The sequence below is a fragment of the Myripristis murdjan genome, chromosome 21, assembly GCF_902150065.1.
Source record: "Myripristis murdjan chromosome 21, fMyrMur1.1, whole genome shotgun sequence".
Taxonomy (NCBI): domain Eukaryota; kingdom Metazoa; phylum Chordata; class Actinopteri; order Holocentriformes; family Holocentridae; genus Myripristis; species Myripristis murdjan.
In genome coordinates, this window is record NC_044000.1 from 32840933 (window position 1) to 32856298 (window position 15366).

The 15366-nt window shown below is 43.1% G+C and overlaps 1 protein-coding gene across 2 annotated transcripts in view; it reads left to right on the forward strand.

Moving 5' to 3' along the window:
- LOC115379486 (radixin) overlaps window positions 1-15366 on the forward strand; it is a 73829-nt gene that overhangs the window by 26722 nt on the left and 31741 nt on the right. For both annotated transcript variants that reach the window (XM_030080195.1, XM_030080196.1), the window contains exon 3: window positions 12960-13043. In XM_030080195.1, the coding sequence (XP_029936055.1) occupies window positions 12960-13043 (84 nt within the window). The remainder of the gene's footprint in view (window positions 1-12959; window positions 13044-15366) is intronic.

Sequence of the window (15366 nt, forward strand, 5' to 3'; positions counted from 1 at the left end):
ATTTATCCTCAATAAAAACATAATAATAATAATAAAAAGTATCAAGTGAGGAGAAGCACAGTTTGTTTTGGCGGCTAAAACAGATTAGCAAAATGCTAACTACTAGCACTCTGGACTGTTCAGATTTCACACAGAAACAAAAACTAACCTTTGAGAATTTTTTTTTATGTATATTGAAATAATTATTGATACTGGTTGAATTAATGTATTTTATTGTGGTGATTGTGGTGAAAAAAAAAAAAAAGTATCCATCCGCCATTCCAGTCAGAATTCCCAGTTAGAAACTCTGGAGTTTGTTTTTTGCAGCTTTTTGCATCAACCTACACTTTATTTGTTGTGAAACTGCGCCGTAGCAACTTCACAGCAGGATTTATTTGTCGTTAGCATCAGGACATTCTCATAACCTCAGGAAGCAAACTGTTAATCAGAAGACATCCCTGATTTCCTGCTCAAAAACACAAAAACGGTCAGGAGTCGGGATCCAGGACTTTCCGAACGCCAGCCACAGAAAATCCAGGGACTAAACGTGAGCAGGATGAATGAGGAATCTGCTGGGTGCCGATCAAACTCAGTGATCAGATCTACAGCAGAGAGAACAGAGAGGAGAGAAGATGGGAGGAAAATAATCAAATCCATCCCCCAAACATCACCTGGGGGTGATGGAGGATTGATTTCCTATATGTTACGGTCAGCGTGTGTGTGTGTGTGTGTGTGTGCGTGTGCGTGTGCGTGTGCGTGTGCGTGTGCGTGTGCGTGTGTGTGTGTGTGTGTGTGTGTGGTTTTATTGATTTATATACCTGCTTCAGTGGATTATGTGTTGGACAGGCAGCCTGTGTGTGCATTTTTGGTATATAAATATATATATGTGTGTGTGTGTGTGTGTGTGTGTGTGTGTGTGTGTCCCTTCATAAGAATGAGAAATCTTGGAACCCACTGGCTATTGTCTGATGATGATGTGGCGCACCTATCTATAGACACACACACACACACACACACCTATAGATATATAGATATACAAAATCTGTTTATAGAGATTAAATAATGTGTTTGTGTGTTTTTATTTATTTATCCACCTGCTTGATTGGATTATGTGTTGGACAGGCAGCTTGTGTGCACATACATGTTTGTGTGTGTGTGTGTGTGTGTGTGTGTGTGCATGTGTGTGTGTGTGTGCAGATGCAGGGTGCGAGATGTGGCGGGACGTCCTGCATTATTGATGTATCTCTGCGTTTTGCACATGTCGCCCCTGCGGGCCCCGCTGCAGGACGCTGCGCTAAAGGCTCTAAATATTTCAGGGGCCTGTTTTCATTTATATAATGGGAATTATCCAAGTCACTAAATCTAATTAGAGGGAGGGTGTGAAGTTGAGCCGCTCTCCGCCCTGCCGCCCTGCAGCCCCACGCCTCTGCCTCTCAGGGTTAAATCAGCTCACAGGGCTTTACTGCCACTCAATTAAAAAGCTCAACTCACTACGTTCTCTAGTTTTTCCCCTGTAAATGTTTCTCAGCACTTCAGTGACACCAGTGATGCACAGACAACAGCTGAACACCTGCTTTCTAAACAGAAGGAACAGCAGCCGGCGTCTGTACGGCTGCTAATGATGATAAAATACAAAATGCAGTAAATAACAGTAAAAAAAAAATCCAAAGAAGAAATCCGGTGTCTGCACGGCGTCCGTTTCTGTCCTCGCTCCACCTGCATCTCCAAGTCTTTTAATTAAGTATAACATAGCAGAAAAATGTTCTTTATATTCTTTATATTTTGTGCTTTTTTCATGCAAGAAAAATTTCCAAGGTTGGTTCTTTTTTTTTTTTTTTTCTTCCCGGTGGCTGTTTTTGCTGCACTCCTCTGTATTTCTTCTCAACTGTATAGGATTACAATATTGGGATAAGGATTCCAATATTAATAGTATTCCAAAATTAGTATTATTATTTTTTTTTTTTTTAACTGAGGTTGCCGATAGCCGATATTTGGTGCCAATATTTAGTATCTTTAAATTTAGAAATAACTATGCAAAAAAAATAAACAGGGAAAATATTACTAGAGTACATCTACTTTTAATGAATGAACCAAGAGAATATTTCAAATGCAAAAACAGGAGCTATCAGCCCAGTATGTCAGCAAACAGTTAAATCAGTCTAATCCTGGTAATGCAAACATTACTTAAAGTGAAAATAAGGAAATATTTGCTCAGTAACATGTTTTTGTACAGACGATGCTCTCTGCTTGTAAAAGATGTGAGGAGTGTTGTGCTGTGTGTGCATGTATGTGTGTGTGAGTGTGTGTGTGTGTGTGAGTCGAGTGCGCTCCAGGGGAAAGTGTTTTGACAGCAGTGAGCGGCTGGACGCTCCCTGAACAAAGGGGGAGGCACCGGAGCGCACCGTCCCGCAGAAAACACCGAGGGGTTTCCTCCTCCGCTCCGTCATGAGGAGCTGAGATTGAGGAGGTCAAATCCACGAGAGACGCCTCTCAGTTTATCTTCACCACAAACTTCCAGTTTCACTTTAAAACCGACAGGCTGGAAAGTGTTGACCTCACAGAGTGCGTTTCCCAAGTGACACACACACACACACACACACACAGGTCGACAGGTTCACTCATAATAATAACCGGCCCCATGTGACTGCAGCTTTTGTCTCACACACATGTACACACCGATGTAAACGCTCAGCCCAGATTGCACATAATCCCCTGGACCGTCTCCCATCTGCATCTGAACAGATCTCACTCCACAAGCAGATCCATGTGTGGAAAGACAAAACGCCGCGTTGACTCCCACCTGTCAACAGGAAGCAGGAAGGGAAGTTACTAGAAAAAATGGCCAGAGCATCATTTTGTAATTATTTTATAAAAGGAGTCGTCCAATATTTTGGGTAAAATCCCATTTTCCTGACTTCCCCCAGACTGAGACCAGATGCTGGACACCACTTTCTCCTCTGAGCGTCCACTGGTTCAGTTCCTATGGGTAGCATTTCCTGTTAGCTTAGCATAAAGACTGCAAATCAATGGGAGTCGTTAGCCTGGCTCCATCAAAGTGAAAAAATAATCCTGAAGCTGTCTTGTTTCAAAATGCGCATTTCAAATCCATGTGATGGTTTATTTTTCTCTATTTGACAGAGCCAGGCTAACGACTCCCATAGACTTCAAGTCTTTATGCTAAGCTAACAGGGAATGCTACCCATATGAAGTGAACCACATACTGAGTATTCACTGTGGCAACTGAAAATGTAACAAAACAAAAATACACATCCCTTTAAACCAGTCCCAAATGTAGTAAAACCATATTTTTACATGGTTGGACAATTATTATATTTCAGTTTTTTGGCTGTCTTTTACAGTCAGTTGCTCTTGAGCAGCTCAGGAGGATCCGTGTGTTTTTTAATTCCCTTTCCTCATTCAGATGCTCCCATGCATTCAGGATTTGAACCGACAACCGTCCAATCACAGGCTGGCACCTCCAGCCTCCAGGCCACTGCTGCCCTCAAAAACACAACATGGCAGGATGTGTGTTTGTATCGTTAGCCCCGCCCCCCTGACCTCCCTCAGCTGGTCCAGTTCCCGCCCCCCGACACCTGTCACTCACAGGGTTAGGGTTAGCTACACACACCTACCGCTCGCCGCTTGTTTTTCCTCCTGCTTCCCTCTGTTGTTGTTGTTGTTGTTGTTGTTGTACAGACACAGCCACAGCCATAAGCCACGCCCACAGGAAATGGAAAACACCCCAGAAATATCACCAACAAGCTAATTTTAGACCAGCAGGAGATTTAGGCCTGAACCCAGCCTGATAATGTGGAGCAGATCCTGTTTGGCCTTATTTAAATATAGAAAAAGTTGCATAACGCGGCTTTAAACGAGCACCAAATATAAATAACAACAATAAATATTCATAATCAGAGCAGTGAAGTAAAAGTGAAAGAGCAGAGGAGCAAAGAGGAGAGGAGAAACAGAGGAGGAGGAGGAGGAGGAGGAGGAGGAGAGGTGAGGAAGGCTGCAGCCCTGCAGTCTGGCCCTGCTCGCCTCTAAAGCCTCTGCTAACCAGCTTAACCCCAAACAGCTGTGCTCTTAATTATGACTGTCTGAGTCACACACACACACACACACACACACACACACACACACACACACACACACACACAGGCAACAGGTGGGCTGTGCTGCGAGGGCGGACGCTGCCTGTGCACACTAGCCTACTATTTAGCTGTCACTACTTGTTATGAATAACATGGAGGCAGTGGAGGATGCTGGGAAAAAAGCTGTGTTTTTCTCACGGCAGAGGCTCCCAACAGCAAGACACACACAGTTTGTTTAAAAAAATAAAAAAAAAAACACATGTAATCTGAAACCGAAAAAAAAAAAAATCAAAAGATCTTTTCTTTAAAGTAAGAAAACCGTCATATCAAAACCAGATGACACAGATCGAGGTTCCCTTCAAAAGTCTTAAACTCCTGAAACGTATTGAATTTATTCATCCAAACATAAAGCCTTAGTTGGTATTGAAATGTCTTAAACACATGGGAAGTAGGATTTTATTTTAAATTAAAATGTATTTTCCAGGGAAGGTGGTGTGTTTAAAGGATGTGGGAGGTTTTCTTTAGGTAAACATGCATCGTCGTCCGTCTAAAAACGCCTGCTGTTTGTCTTTATCCCAGGAAATCTGACAGGTTTTCTGTATGTTTCCTGTCATCCAGACACTGACATGTAACGTTAACTGTCCTCCGAAAGCAGAACGAGCAAAACAAGTTCCATCAAAAACTCAAAATCCACGCCTGGACACCGTGCTGTACCAAAATCTAAAAACAAAAAAAAAAAAAGACAAATTATATAACACAGTGCTCCTCCAAACCTCCTCCTCTTCATCATCAGACCTCCACCGGCTAAACCTGTTACTGTGTCACCTATCAAGGCCTTTTAGGTGTTTTCATTGAATTTGTTTTCTCTGGGACAAACACACTGTACTCCTGAGGCATGTCTCTATGATCTCAGCTCTTTATTTGTTTGCGTCCGGCTGCAATAAATCTAATATGTTTACAAATGTTGTTAATACACACAGCTGCCACACTGCCAGCTCATTATATTTTTTGGATGCAGCCTTGTGGAGCGTGTCACCCCGTGCAGCGCGGTGAGCAGAAACGTCTGAGTCACTGCGGCTCGCGCTCGCTCTCGCTCGCTGGCATCGCGCTGGGTGTCTGTGGCAGCAGCCGGACGCCTTGTCGCCGTGTGTTCGATGGCGCTTCGTTTCACGCAGCAGGAACAAGGAGTTTGAGTCAGCCGTCCAGTTTCCACCCGGCAGGCGCCCTGAGAGCTGCCGGGGCTGTCGGGGGTACAAAAAGAAAAAAAAAAACAAAAAAAAACAAACATCCCTCCAAACCAAATCATTGGGTTCTGTTTCTGCCGCCAGTTTGGGACGATCAGCCGCTGGAGTTCGGTTTCAAACAAACCAGCAGAGCTTTTGATCCCCGTCTATAAAGCGGAGCTGAAGAGGGGAAACCGCAGCGCTCTCTGGGTCAGAAAGTTGTTTTTTCACTCCAGGCAGGAAAAAGAGGTTTGGTCCAGAAAACATCTCCTCACACGTCCCACAACAGACACGCTCAGCGCTTTAATCAGCCAGCTCGCTGCAATTAAAAACAAGCAAGCAAACAAACAGCAGCACAGAGAGCCAGCAGCAGGACTAGAGGTAGCAGCAGTAGTAATTTTAGCAATGATAATAATAATAATAATAATAATAATAATAATAATAATAATAATAATGACGATGATTGTACCACTAATAGTCGTGTTTTAGTTTTCAGTCGGGACACAGTCAGGCTAACATGCAGGCTCATAACGGGTTTAAAGGTAATGCAGAAAGGTCATTATTAGCAGAGCAAGTTGCTGTTGTAGTAGCAGAAGTTGTTTTATTAATTATTTTATTAACATTTTATGAATGCGCTTTATATTCCAAACATGTTGAGTGTTTTCTGCTGAATCCACCTGCCCTCCGCTTTGTGCTGAGGCTCTGTCCGTGGTGCTGAAAGGTGCCAGGTCACATGACCTCAGATCAATTCCACGCTCAACTGAACAGTTTACCTCCATTCTGATGAATGAGCCGTTATCTCTGTTCACTGATGAGCTTTGAGCTGTGAAAGCTGGGCTGTACATCTTTTCTTTGTGATTTTAAAATAACTGAAGGACACTGTTTATGGTTATTTACTGAATATCTGGACGCTGCTTGCTGCTTGTCAGGCTCTCTCTCCGTTTCATATTCTCTAACGTGATGTTTCTCCAGATGTTGAGACAGATCGGCGTTTTTCCTCCGTGTTCACACTTGACTTGTGTTTGTTGAAGCCGCCGCTCGCTGTTTCAGCTCTCCTCCATGTTGCCTCTGGACGGGGCGGAGTCATGTGACCACACATGCCGTCGTACGTTTATAAGCGGACGTTACATGAACACACACAGTGGGGAGAGTTTACAGCATTAAAAAAAAGAAAATCAGAATTACCCACATGGACAGTATGACATTGATTCGAGGTCCTGAATGTTGGGTTTGATTGATTTTCGATTGGTTTCCCAGCCCTGTCAGGACGTGTGCTCACTGCTGAAATAACTGTCCACCAAATGTGAACTTGCATGAGTGTGCAGTTCGTTTAAGGGTGTCAGTTTGGGCGTTTAAACCTCCGTCCCCCTGTGTGGCGGTGACAGTAACAGCAGAATATCTCACCAAGCCGAACAGCAGCAGCCGTGTCAGCTCAGACAGCAGCGAGTCTGCTCTAACTGTCAACGATTAGCAGCTATCAGCTTCAAGACATCCCTCCATCTGCTTCAGTGCTGTGTCACACACACACACACACACACACACACACACACACACACACACACACACACACACACACACACACACACACAGACAGCCTGAAACAGCTCCTCCAGCAGGCAGGCTATTTTTGGTGCGGTTGTTTTCTCCACACAGAGGAAATGGATATTCTTCACCTCTGCTTGTGTTTCCCTGTTTGGGTCGCTGCTCTGTTTTCATTCAGATCTGAGTGTGTGTGTGTGTGTGTGTGTGTGTGTGCGCACCTGAATGACAAACTGCTACAAACACCTTTAAAGGGACTTACATCTCCACTACAGGAAGAAACGATGAGTTCAGGGCATTTTACACTTGAGGGAAAATGCATGTGAGCTGAAGCTGTTTGATGTGTACTTCTGGTCGACAAGGGTCTCTCCACAGTGTTTTTATTATTATTATTATTATTATTATTATTATTATTATTATTTTGCATGCCTTCCTGAGAATTATCTGTGCATCATCTATGCAAGGTGGTGCGCTCTGATTGGTTGATCACAGGTGGATATCTGTGCACAGGAAGTTTAAGATCTTCAATGTAAGCGCCTTCTTTTTATATATATATATATATATATATATATATATATATATATGTTTGACTATCAAATGCACTTTGGAGTATGACAACGGATTAGTGTCACAGTAGAGAGTAAAACAGTTATGAGGTTAATATTCTGAGGAAAAAAGTCAGGACTTTAGGAGGAAAAAAAACTCACAAATTTAAGTCACGGCAGCGTCTCTTCAAAGTCCAGATGAGGAGACTGTGATTCTGAGCTCAGACCAGCAGGGTTTCCTTCTGACTGAATCCCAGAGTAATGTCGTGTCATCTCAGAGTTTTTGAGGTTTTTTTTTCTCCTAAATTTACAATTATAATCTTGGAAATTTCAAGCTTTTTGTCTTAGACTGTTACCGTCTCTCCCCTGGCTCTGTCATTTCTTTTCTCCCTGCAGTCGCCCTCAGACGCTGTAATATTAGAGTCTCAAACGACAGACAAATAATATTTTGGTGTGTTTTTATTATCATACATGACCTGCTGTTCTTGTTCTGCTCTTACATTCTGTGGTCGTCTCTTAGCCTGTTTTTTTTTTCTTTCTTTCTGTTTCTGACTTTGATGAAGCTTCAGATCCCCGCTGCAAGACATGTTGGACGCTGATATGAAAAGATGTTTTGGCTTGTGTGAAGTCTCAGCCTGTTGGAGGCTCCTCAGAGACCCGCGGGGGGTCCCGGGACCCCGCGTTGAAAACCGCTGATGCTGCTGCCGCGCCGGCGTTTCATTCGGCTGCAGGTTCCCGAGCGGCTGCAGGCGATAATCTGCTGTTTTAATCCCTGTTTAGGATGCACAGCAGGCTTTTCAGGAAATTACATTGAAATCGGCTGCAAAGACCTTGTCTCTCACACACACACACACACACACACACATTACCATATGGTTGCACTCCCATACTTTTCACAAACACAGCGTCCTTGTTAAACATCCACAGACAGTCTGCCTCACTTGCTCTGGACACACACACACACACACACACACACACACACACACACACACACACACACAAAACATATGGTCTCACTCTTACACGTTCACACAGATGTCTCCTTATGAAACATCCACAAACACTCTCTTGCTGTGGGGCTCAGACAAACACACACACACACACACACACACACACACACACACACACACACACACACAGTGTTTGTGTGGTTTGCAGTAAACAGCAGCCGCACAACATGTAAACAAGTCTTTTCCTGGGATTGTGTGTAACGTGGCTTCACTGCCTCACCACACACTGATGACTCTGGCTTTACACACACACACACACACACACACACACACACACACACAGTAACAGTGATTAGTGGTGGTAATAAGCTGGAGTTCAGAGTTGTTTGCTGCTCTTGTGTTTTCTGCCTGGTCTGCCTGATTTTCTCGGCTCATTAAATATTCATCCGCCGTTTGTCGTCTGAAAAGTTCCAGGATGTTAGGAAGCTCGTCGCTCCGGTGTCCTGTCATCACGTTTATTTATTTATTTATTAATCTGATGACATTCAAAATTCACAAAATGATTAACATCATCAGACAGGGATGCACGATATGGATTGGATACTGATAACGGATGAGACAACCGATAATAATTTCAGTTTTTTATTTTACAAAGTCCGTTCAAATCCTTTAGTTTAAGAGCTCAAGAGAAACAAATTGCACGATCTTCCTGCAGGTTTCTGACTCGGAGGATCTGCCGTGTGGAAACTCCCAGACCTTTTCCCTCCTCTTGGGAAAATATCATCATGTGGTCCTTTTTGGGATGATTTATTATGATACTGAGGTTAAATTTGTGATTTACCATCGTGGTTGTGTCTGTGCACGCATGGTCTGCCTCAGATGCCTCCTCCAGTGTCGAAAACAGCAAAAATAAAACATCCTTGTCACTGTAGTTGGATGTGAAACCTCGTGTTTGTTTCCTTCTGCAGGCGTCTTCTCTCTCTCTGTTGCTCTTTTGCTCGTTTCACTGTCATTTTCTGCTTTTCTCTCTTTCTCTGCTCTCCCTGCTGCTCTGCCACCTTCCCTTCTTTTCTTGTCCTGTCTTGTCTTGTCTGTTGCTCGCTCTTGTCACTTCAAAAAAAAAAAAAAAAATCTTCTCATAGTGAGTTCCACTTCATTCAGAGCAGCAGAAAGAATTTCAAAGCCAGGAAAAAAAAGGAAATGTAATCTCAGAGTTTTGCAGGCAGAAATCTGACAGAACGTCTGAGTCAAATTCCTGGAACATGAACTCGACGGTGGAGGCGTCACTTTTCACAGCAGCCCTCTGTGTGTGTGTGTGTGTGTGTGTGTGTGTGTGTGTGTGTGTTCTCCCCGCACCTCCTCATTCAGTTTTTATCCTGATGAACGGTGTAAAGCAATGCAGCGTCAGTGTTTCCTCCCCACTCGTCCCTCGTCGTGCGTCTCTTGCTCATTAATTAATTCCTTCACTCTGATTCATTCAGTTATTCATCGTTTGAGTTTTTTGTTTTGCTTTCCGTCCATTCACCGTTAATCACTCTCTCTTTCACACACCAAACCGGAGGCAACACCTTCTCCAAATTGTTGTGTCTATTTCGGTGCAGCTTTCCCTCCTCCACACTGAAGGGCAGATGGACGCCGCAGAGATGCTTACTCACTCTCTCCTTCTTCTTCTTCTTCTCCTCCTTCTTCTTTTTTGTCTTTTTCATCTTCTTTTTCTTCTCTAATGGTCTTTATCTCTCCTCTCAGACTTTGTGTCCTGAAGCTGTTTTCTCCCCTCCATCTCCTTCTCTTCCTCCAGCTCTGCTTCCATGCAGCGGTTCGGCGACTTTTACAGGAAATGTTGCCAAAAATGAATAAATAAACTAGAAAAGGAGCATTTCCTGAAGAAAAGGCAGGTGATTGCTGCCAGCGGATGAGCTGATTAGTTTAGTTTTGCATATATTTGTTTGTCATTATGAGAGTGTAAGTTTTATCAGCAGGTCATAGTGAACATGTAGAAATTTGAATGGAGTCTCCACTGTGTACAGAACCTGACTGACAAATACAATGGGAGTGGATGGGGCTTCATTGACTTCCATGTATTTTACAATTCATAAACCATAAATGGCATCAATATGAGAGTCTAGAGGTTTAATCAGCAGGTCATACTGAGCATTTAGAGATTTGAATGGAGTTTCTACTGTATACAGCTGCTGACCTATAAATACAATGGGAGTGGATGGGGCTTCATTGACTTCCATGTATTTCATAACTCATAAACTGTACATGTTATTATTATAAGAGTGTGCACATTTGATCAGCAGGTCATATTGAGCATTTAGAGATTTGAATGGAGTTTCTACTGTGCACAGAAGCTGACTGACAGATACAATGGAAGTCTATGTGATTGTGTTTTCACCACCTGTCTCCTCCTGCAGTTTTTATTCTACGAAGACGATCCATATTTCAATCAGTGCACGGCTCTTTTTAGATCACTGCTATCATTTTGTTTATTGCTACTTCATAGACTTTTTGAATTATTAACATTTAACATTAACATTTAAATCTGCAATTAATCATCTTCACAATAAACACAAATCTACACATCGTTGTGCGCGGTTTGATATGTGATCGGTGTGTGTCAGTTTAACAATTTAAAGTTAAAGGGGAGCGAGAAAACGGACAGAATCGTAAAAAGAAGTCTGCAAGACAACATGAGAAATAAAATAAAATAAAGAATCAGAAGTTACCGATCAGGCTTCTTCAGTGCCGGCAAATTTGAGCCATATTTCATACTTTGATCTGATTAAAAAAAAACAAAAAAAAAAAACTAATATTCCTCTGCAGCAGCTGAAGGGCATGCGGATCATTTACAGACATTTTAGAAAGTCCAAAGCTGCTTTCTAGTGTTTATCTTCGCCTGATTATTTATTCGTTTCCATCCCTTTTCCTCGCATCGTTTCATCATCGGTGAAAACTTTGGTGTCAGATCTTTGTAGCCGAGCTGAGGAGTTTTATCTAAATGTGACTTTCCCACTCAGCCTCTCTTGTTCAGTTCGTCCTGATTTGCATAAAATTCTTGGACAGAAACCAAAGCAGCTTCTCTCACTTCGCCTCGTCGCCTCTTTATGTTTTTTTTTATTTTATTTTATTTTATTTTTTTCACTTGAATTGAAGATCGGAGCGCTCTCAGTTGATGTGATTAGAATATGAACCAGCCTTAGTACAGCGCTGAGTTTTATTCTGCCACTGAACAAACAATAACAAAAACAACAAACCTGCACACAGTGACAGAGTGACAGGGTGAGGATGTGAGAGGAACGAACGAGTGAGGTGGGGAAAAAACAGACCAGAGACCAGATGTTGGACGCCGTTTCCACCTCTGGACGTCCACTGGTTCACTTCCTGCGTGTAGCATTCCGTGTTAGCTTAGCATAAAGACTTGAAGCCTATGGGAGTCGTTAGCCTGGTTCTGACAAAAGTGGAAAAAACAGGCCTTACGGAGTCCATGCTGCTGCAGTGTGAAGCTGTTTGAGCTGTGAGGCGGGTTCATCAGGGTGAAGACCGTCAGTCATGTGATTTTCACCGTTTATAGCTGCAGATGTTTTTGTGTTTTTTTAGTTTTTTCTGTTAAAAGAGCTGGAGGCTGGGGAGTAAATGAAAAGATGAGCTGATATGAAGTGAAAGCAGTTCGTTTGATTTGGAGAGCAGAGTCAGCCTGTTTCTCATTAGAGCCGCACACACACACTGCACGGTACACAGAGCGTGCGTGTGTGTGTGTGTGTGTGTGTGTGTGTGATAGGAATAGACTTTCTTTCTTCTCCTTTACATCTGTAGCTTTTCTCTCATTGGGTTCCTCCTTCACACTTTCCATCCTCCGCTCCTCCTTCCTGTTTTTTTTTCCCCCTCTCTCACAGCTTCACGCTCTCCTTCGGACGTTCCTCTGCATTTTCTGTCGCACTTTCACACTTTCTCTGCTTCTTACTTCCTTCTTTGTACTTTCCTCCCCTGCATTTTCTTCCTTTGTTGTGTTTTCTCTCTCTCTCTCTCTCTCTCTCTCTCTCTCTCTCTCTCTCTCTGTCCTGGAGCTGAACTCTTGACCCAGACCAGAGACAAGATGCAGAGTAAAATATTTTCTCTCTTTGCCAGTAATCCATGGTGGGGATGCTGTAGTAAATTATTTTCTATGACAGTATTTTTTATGTTTTATATATTTTTACAGTAAATATTTTTTTCCTTCACTCCTTTACTGTTCCCTTTAAAGTTCCCTTTTCATCTCTTTAACATTGAATTGACTGGAAGTTGTACTATAGAATACATTATGAATAAAAAAAAAATAAGTTAACATTTTTGTCTGTTTTGTGAGGGAGAACTTTTAATTTTAGATGTTTGTGGCCGTGTGGAAGACGATGTCAGTGTGTGTGTGTGTGTGTGTGTGTTTTTGGAGTATTGTGTGATGTGTGAAGGCCAAGTTTGGTTTTCGAAGCAAGAGGAAACGGTTTGGGGAGTGGAGTGTGCACTTTTTGGATTTGTCTTTAGAGTTTTGAGAAATGTGTTTTCAGCAATCGTGAAAAAAACCGTAGCTTCCTGTGTGATCGCTGATCTCTTCTCTGATTGGCCGCTCAACGTCGTGTTTGTGTTTGTGTTCTGCAGATCAACGTGCGCGTCACCACCATGGACGCCGAGCTGGAGTTCGCCATCCAGCCCAACACGACAGGCAAACAGCTGTTTGACCAGGTAACACACACACACACACACACACACACACACACACACACACACACACACACACACACACACACACACACACACACACACTTCCCGTATGATTAGTGTATGGGAAGGAAACAAAAGGATTCTTCAGTTGTGGCAGGTCACAGAGGTCGCTTGAAATGCCAGGGGTTTGTGTGTGTGTGTGTGTGTGCGTGTGTGTGTGTGTGTGTGTGTGTGTGTGTGTGTGTGTGTGTGTGTGTGTGTGTGTGTGTGTGTGTCAGTGGGTGCTTGGCTCGGTTTGGGCCGGTGCTGGTTTTGCAGAGACGACAGACAGACAGACAAAGTGCTCTTTGTCCAAACTGAGAGACAGAGGCAGAGAGAGAGAGAGATAAAAGGTGGGAGGAGTGTGTGTGTGTGTGTGTGTGTGTGTGTGTGTGTGTGTGTGTGTGTGTGTGTGTGTGTGTGTGTGTGTGTGTGTGTGTGTGTGTGTGTGTGTGTGTGGGAAGAGAAGAGAAAGGGCTGCTCAGTGTTTCAGGCTGTGTTATGAGGCTTTGTGGTGACGCAGAGGGAGGAAGACAGAGAGAAATCGTTGTTTTGTTGTTTCCTCTGTTGGTTTTGGCAGGATTAGATTAGATTAGATTAGATTAGATGAGATGAGATTAAACTTCAAACATGAACAAGGAAAGATTTTCATGACAAATCCGGGCTGAAACAAGAGCCTCCCTTTTACAGATATTTCTTAGTAAATAATTCACACATTAAGTCTTTACTAGCTCTCCCCTGGAACTGTCATCTTCCGTTAAATTTCCCCTTTTTGAGACTTCATAACATTTTATTTTCCATATTTTAGTCAGAAAAAACACTGTCTTTTCCCATAAAGCAGCACAGAGTCTCGTCCATGTCGTGTCTCTGCTGAAGCTCCGTCACTCTGACACCGAGGGAAAGATTCAAAACCAAGATGTCGTTGTTTTCTGGCTGCAGAATCACATCAGACAGAAAAGATCTACGTGTCTCCTGCATCATTTTCTTCACATTTCAGTCTCCAGCAGAGTTTGAAATAAAGCCCTGAGGGTTTGGGTGAAGCTCGGCAGCCCAGCGATGATGGACCCGCCCGTGGGTGCAGCGGTCGGAGGGGTCGAGACCTGCCCTTAAGTTTCTCCGGTTGTGCAACTCAGTTTAGCTTCCAGCCTCTGAAAACTCACCGAGTGAGCAGCTGCTGCAGGAGCAGCTCACACTCTTTCACACTCCACACCAAGAATGTTTTATTCAAGATTTTTTATTAAAGCCCCGGAGCTCAATTTAAATCGATCATGTCCTCGGGGTAAACGCTGCGGTCAGGCTCGCTTCAGTAGGTTTTAAAACGGCACACCTGAGCACTGACAGGCTCAAACCGGTTGGATTGTTGTTGAGTTGAGTTTATTTAATATTCATGCTCACAGTTAACAACTGAAAAGAAGCAGAATTTACATTAAAAAAACTACCTAGCAATAGAATATAAGACCATAAATATACACAAATACGCAGCTATTTATATAATCTACCTAAAAATAGTACAATTACATACGGTCATACATACATTTTAAAAGAGAGACATACAGCAACAAACTCCGGAGTGGAAAGTCACAGACCTCAGGGGCTTCAGCTGTCTGTCTTCCTTTTCCTTTCTGTGTTGTGTTGTACAGCCTGACTGCTGCTTTCAGCCTGTTTCTTCTGCACTGGAACTGTGAAGTTGTGTGTTTGTGTTATGTGCTCTCGTCTGTGGGAGCAGATCATGGAGTGGATGTTGAGTGTGTGTCATGTCTTTAACCACCCGAATGGCTGCCTGTTGCCTCCTGCTCTGAAGTGATGGGAGCTGTGGTGGTGGGGTACGACCTCAGGGCCTTTTTTTGCAGGCTCTCCGGTAGTGCAGCTTGTCTCTGATTGCACCCCACCAGAAGGACACTGCTATACTCCAACATGGCCTAACCACAGCAGTGTAGATGGTAACAAGGTCCTCACAGGGTAGGCCAGATCTGGCCACAACAGTAAGAAAGTGGAGCCGTGTGGAGGCTTTTAGTCCAGTCATTTTATGAAAAAACCTAGGACAAATTGCAAGATAAGCAAACTCAACTGATTTTGTATCCTCAGTTTGTCCTGAGTGAGGGGGAAAAAAGTCCCAGGAAATCCCATTGGTGGAAAGTTTTGAAAATCACCTCTATATGACCACATATTACCAAAAAACACTGTTTTTAACACACAGGGGAAAGGAGTTCAACATTTTACTTTCAGATATCACTATAAAAATTCACAAGTTGATTACACACACAAAGACAAGAAAAAAAGTCAATTACAAGTTCTTTGAATTATT